General features: G+C 50.5%; 1 protein-coding gene across 1 annotated transcript; it reads right to left on the bottom strand.

The window, feature by feature from the left end:
* Positions 1-1,391: 1,391 nt before the first annotated feature.
* Positions 1,392-2,498, bottom strand: sstr1b (somatostatin receptor 1b). Its single transcript, XM_067261418.1, has one exon. The coding sequence runs from the start codon at positions 2,496-2,498 to the stop codon at positions 1,392-1,394; it is 1,107 nt and encodes a 368-aa protein (XP_067117519.1).
* Between the last annotated feature and the right edge of the window lie 3,350 nt (positions 2,499-5,848).

The raw sequence follows: 5,848 nt of genomic DNA on the forward strand, positions 1-5,848 counted from the left end.
AGAGGTTATAACGGAGAGATGTTCTCGTTCTGACGTCTCCGCTGCCTCCGTGAGCGGAGGCGGCCGTTTGGAAGTTGGTGTTTTAGTGACCCTGTGCAGGATTGATTGTACCCGTCTGAAATGTAATGTCGGATATCTTTTCTCAAGGCATCCGAATAACAGCAGCTATAGCTACCCCACTTTAACCTCTGGAGAGAAGCCACATTTCCAGCGTGCTCACAAGCCAAATAGGACTTTGCGCCTGAGGCTACTTGGCTGGTGTTGCATGAGGATACGCCTTCGTAACGTTCAGCTCCACACAGCACATGTAGTGTCAGACAGTAGAAATGTTATCTTGTTGCTCTTCATGGAAATTATCGGTAGGTCAGTCTGTCAGGGGAATTTTCCACTTCACCGAACCCAAACGGAAAATAGATCTCACCTGTTGTCAAGGGTCATTGCAGAACTTTCATAATATTGAATACTGGACCATCTGCTTGATATTCTTTTTGAACAAAATCACACTTTCAAATGGAAGGGTTTATTTCAGATTCATATTTACAGTATCTTCCTCAGATTTGAAAATAGTATTTTTTTGATAAACAAAAGAGAAACACAGAATTCAACATTCACTCATTAAGCATTACGTGGATCCAACCCAAGGGACTGTGGTATTTGATCTCTGTTGATTGTTCATATTTAATTATGTTGTGGTCCATGTACCAACATCACAAATAAATTGGTTGGGTTCATTGTTCAGTGTCAGGCTTTGTAACCCTCTAAAAGACTCACAAACACAAATAAACAACCAACAGATATATATATATATATATATATATATATACAGTAAATACATAAATACATGGACAATCAGCATTGAAAAATAACATGTCAACTTCAAGTAGAGAGTGCACAGACATTATTCACTTTACCGGTTTGATTCCAACTCACATCATCAATCTCATAAAATTACTTCTCCTCCTGCCATGAAAAATGTAAAATCTGTCAAACTTTTATCACATTGGAATGTTGTGTGTAGATTGTCTTTACCTACACTGTGGTGTTTACCAGAAAATAAAACTCTAGATCCAGTTTACAATTGGCAAACAATTATTTGTCAAGCAAACTCATATTGTAACTTGTTTTCTTTACATAAAGCGCTGGTTCACTTCAAAGAGTAGCTGTGTCAAGTCCAGTTATGTGTGCAGTGCTTGTGGTTTGCTGTAGCATCCCTCCAGGTCAGCATACTTTTGTGTTAAACTAAATGTCGCTCCTTAGCTGTGTATAGATCTCCCCTCCTGGTGTTCCTGGTCACAGTGTAGTCAGTATCTTCTCCAGCCCCTGACCCGCTACCTCACCGAGTATCTCTACAAACCGTCGCTAACCCCTACTATCTCCAATCTGTCACCGCGTCACAGTGTTGTGGTCCTAGAGGTGCAGGTGCCGTTCCGGAACACCATGTCCGAGGCCAGACATTCCTTGGGGAAGTCCGGAGGCCCGCAGGTGGCCTGTCTCTTGAGCGCCACGGCGCAGTAGTCCACCTGCTCCCCGTCCAGGCCCGACTCCAGCCAACGGAAGCACACGATCCGCTGGAAGGAGCGCCGGAAATTGTCGGACACGAAGCCGTAGAGGATGGGGTTGGCGCCGCTGTTGGCGTAGCTGAGGATGACGAACAGCTGGGTGACCATGGGGTCCGGCGGGCGGTGGAAGACGCTGACCAGCTGGACGATGTAGAAGGGCATCCAGCAGAGCACGAACACGGCCACCACCAGGAGCACCATGCGCGTGATCTTCTTCTCCGAGCGCCGCCTCTGCAGCCAGCCGGCCTTGAGGCCCACGGCCCGCATGCGCGCCACCATCAGGCAGTAGCACAGGCAGATGGCCCCCACGGGGAGGAGGAAGCCCAACAGGAAGGTGTACACCACAAACGCCTCGGACCACGCCGCCTCGGGCCACAGGAAGTTGCAGTCCACGCCGCCGTCCTGCGCCGGCACCGTGTCGGCGAAGATGATGATGGGGAGGATGACGAGGAGGGAGAAGCCCCACACGCACACGTTCACCACTTTGGCCACCGTGGGCCGGCGGTAACGCGCCGCCTTGATGGGGTGGACGACCGCCACGTAGCGGTCCACGCTCAGCACGGTCAGGCAGAAGATGGAGGTGAACATGTTGATGCCGTCCACGCTCAGCACCAGGCGGCACATCAGCGAGCCGAACGGCCAGTGGCGCACGGCAGCCGACGTAGCCAGGAAGGGCACGCTCAGCATGAAGAGCTCGTCGGCGATGGCCAGGTTGAGGATGTAGATGTTGGTGGCCGTCTTCATCTTGGCGTACTTGAGGATGACGTAGATGACCATGGCGTTGCCCGTGAGGCCCACGCAGCAGACCAGCGCGTAGATGGACGGGATGATGATCTTGCTGGCGTCCGTCTCCTGTTCGTAGTCCTCGTAGTCCAGGCTGGAGTTGTAGGGGAACCCCGTAGGGAACCCGGGGTAGTCGTGGGTCCCGTTGAACTCCATGTCTGCCGGGAGACCAGGGCTTTGACTTTCGAGCTGTCTTTCTGGTTGGCGTGAAAATGGCAATGTTATGGGTTCGACAGCTCAGATTCCATGAGGTTTCTGTTTGACTCCTTTCGTAAGTAGGTCGCGAGTACCAGAAATATTCTCTTTCTTGGTTCTAAGTGGGGCTCAGGGGTAGAGAGGGGGAGATTGGAATGAGGGTGTTATTGTCTCGTGCAACTGTCCATATGTGACATGGAGAAGGTTAACCTAAACTCAATTAGAGGGTCTGCTTCTCTCTCCTCTCATGTTCCCTTGTTTCTTATGTTCTCATTAAAAATCCCCAGCCTTGGGTTGCTCTCAGACAAGGGTACTGAAGCAATTTGTGTCCAGGGGCAAAGGCACGCTAATGTGTGGAATTCTTGGCAGCGAATCGCATAACATTCCTCATTCATTCACAAATAAACGGCTGTCTCATTAGTCCATCTGCTGCCAGTGGATCCATCTGGGGCAAGGTCTTTCAGCATCACTCCTCAAACACACCTTCAACAGATTGGGATGTTATGTTTCAAAGAGTTTAAGCTGGTACTTGAATTCCGCTATTTGGCTGAATAGCATCACTTTTCAGGCTAAACCTGTGGTGAATGCTGCAGCCTCGCCGCTCAATGTGGTGACTGTGGGGTTGTTGGTTCTCATGGGTGGTCAGTCAGCCATGACACTGCTGAAAGAACGCGGAGATCACGGGCTTTAGGTTTGAGCTTCTCCCTCAGGGGGTTTCACCGCCACGTTTTTTTTTGAGTGGAGTCCAGGAGCCCTGTTAGGAAAAAAACACAAAGAGCAATCACTGCCTTGTTCTCCTGAAAGGAAATCAAAGAAACAAAATTCATATTTTTATAATACCAGTGACTGAGTTTATTTTCCCATCTTGCCTGTCTTTCGTGATTAATGGACATGCGAGTTCAAGAATCCAATCAGACAGGGGAGTAGGTACATGGTAAATATTAAACCCTGGGGTGTTGTGGTCCCTCTGCACAGTCGGGAGGAGGTAGATGAGGTCTCAAACAAGGTTGCCGAGCTAATACTGAACCCATGAAGATCTATTACCTCCTGTATTCCCCAGATGTCACCGCGATGCAAACTGGCATCAGAGCGGCGATGTGTTTGTGCGAGGCTGGAAGTTTTTTTTTCCAGCTGAAATTGAACAGGCGGGGTCACACACATGCACGCAGGCAAACACACCACACGGAAAACACATCTGTCACACACATCTCGGAGTCTGCGTGTGAGCTTGGGCAAGGTCAACGCTCTCGGCGTCCAATTACGACCGCGAGGGGCAGAAAGACACCTTGTGACACGTGTTGGCGCGGTAACGGGGAGCAGGACACAAACCTGACACAGACACCCAGACAACGCAGAGGCCGAGGATAAAAGGGGAAAAAACAAACCCTAGAATCCCCATTCTTTTCTCCTGTCTTTCTTCGTATGGACTTATTCCTTTCTTTTTTCTCTCGCTGCCTCTGCCCCCCTCCGCCCCTCCCCCGCATCGTTCACCTCTGCAGAACCCGAGGTGCGGAGTCATCAACGTTAAGTCAGCCAGCACCAAAAGGCTAATTGCATCCGTGGCCGGAATATGCAATGAGGGCTGCTTTCCTCCATTATAGTGGCAAGAAAGGAAACCAATGATGTCTCACTTAACAACCAACAGAAGGAAACGACGTGAGCATAATACCCAGGCAGCCATTAGACAGGAGAGAGACCGGGATATGTAACAGCATTGCGTTTGTGTGCGTGTGTGGTGTCATAGATGCTGATCCATGTGTAACAGTGTCTGAGTGTGTGTCATGGATAGTGACCCATAGTGCCCTTGTCAAGTGCTGTTAGGAACATAACGGCGTACGGTCAATATCCTGTCAGTGCAGCACGCAGCAGTGTCTCAGGAGGTAGAGACGGGGCCGTCCCCTCACCACAGGGTCAGCGGTTCGATCCCCGCTCCCTGGCCATGCGTCAAAGTGTCCTTGAGTGAGGCAGCGAGTTCCAAGTGGCTCCTCATGGGCCGGCAGCTCCTTTGCCGTCGGTGTGAATGAAAGGCGAACGTGGAGCTCTTTGAGAACCGCTGAGGTAGAAAAGTGCTGTATAAATGCAGTCCATTCAGAGCACCAGAGGACGTTAGTGCACGTGTTCGGCGATTCTCTTCACGGGTGCACCGTTTCTTTTGGTTTTGTGTGCTCCTCTGTCTGGGAGTGTGTGTGTGTGTGTGTGTGTGTGTGGATGGGAGTTTGTGTGTGTGTGTATACTTCTGACAGTAAAGATTAGAAATGTTGCTAATGCTGGCGAAATTGCTGATCTTCATCTCCCGCCCTCACCATCTTCTACCAGAGTCAACACAACATGTTGTTCTGCTGATGCCTCTGTGTCAACACCTCAACTATGATCCAAAGTACTTACTGAAGCGCCGGCCCTTTGAGCACTCCTAACAACAGAACAGTAGAGAACATCGATGCTGCCGGCTGACAGCGCCCAGTCCTGCTCGAAGGATTGATTTACCAGAACAAGACAGTTCTGACGATAGTCGAGTAGAGCGGGGAGAGGGGGGCTGTTGGTTCCCTGTGCCGCGCTCGCTGGGGGTCCGGGTTCAGCTTTGTTGGTTCTGGATGGGGAACATGAGGCGGGGGGGAGGAGGAGGGGGTTGTTTGTGTTCACGGGCCACTCAGCATCCCCCAGGCAGATTGATGTTGATGCATCTATCTTGCCCGCGGGGGGGGGGGGGGGTGTAAGTGATGTAAGGCAGGGAAGAAGAGGAAGGTCAAAGTTCATCCTTCCACCAGTGTTGAAGCGAATGGGGAGGGAGGGGAGGGAGGGAGAGAGGGAGGGAGGAAGGGATGGAGGGAGAGAGGGAGAGATAATGTGAGAGAACGAGGGAGAGAGGAGAGAGGACCAGGGTAGATGGAGGAGTAGGGGGCAGCTGGACTATGTCTCAGGTTGGGGAGGGAAGGCCAGTGACGTAGGCTAGACAAGGTGCACACGTGCCAGAGGAGTGTGATAGCAGGAGGGAATGTAGGAGGGGGTGAAGGTTCAGGGGGAATGTGTCCATTATCGTTTGGTGTCCTGGACCTCGATAGCTCAAATGATTCATTTTATTGTTTGAATGTATTTGCATAGGTCTCACTGGATCCAGTCAGGTAGGGACTGTGATTTCTGGGTAATGTGACAGTGTGTCAGATCTTATAAAAGGCCGAGTTAATTGTTGTCTTTCAGTGGAAATAAGAGTTAGGACTCACATACAATCCACAGAGGGATTGTTGGCTGTTTAGCACAGAAAAATGTCAATAGCAAACAGGGCCCCCTGGTGGTCTAATAAGGAAAGACAGATC

The sequence above is a fragment of the Osmerus mordax genome, chromosome 23, assembly GCF_038355195.1.
Source record: "Osmerus mordax isolate fOsmMor3 chromosome 23, fOsmMor3.pri, whole genome shotgun sequence".
NCBI lineage: Eukaryota > Metazoa > Chordata > Actinopteri > Osmeriformes > Osmeridae > Osmerus > Osmerus mordax.

Excerpts from the sequence above, each read along its gene's own strand:
- sstr1b (XM_067261418.1), bottom strand. The coding sequence starts at position 2,498 with ATGGAGTTCAACGGGACCCACGACTACCCCGGGTTCCCTACGGGGTTC.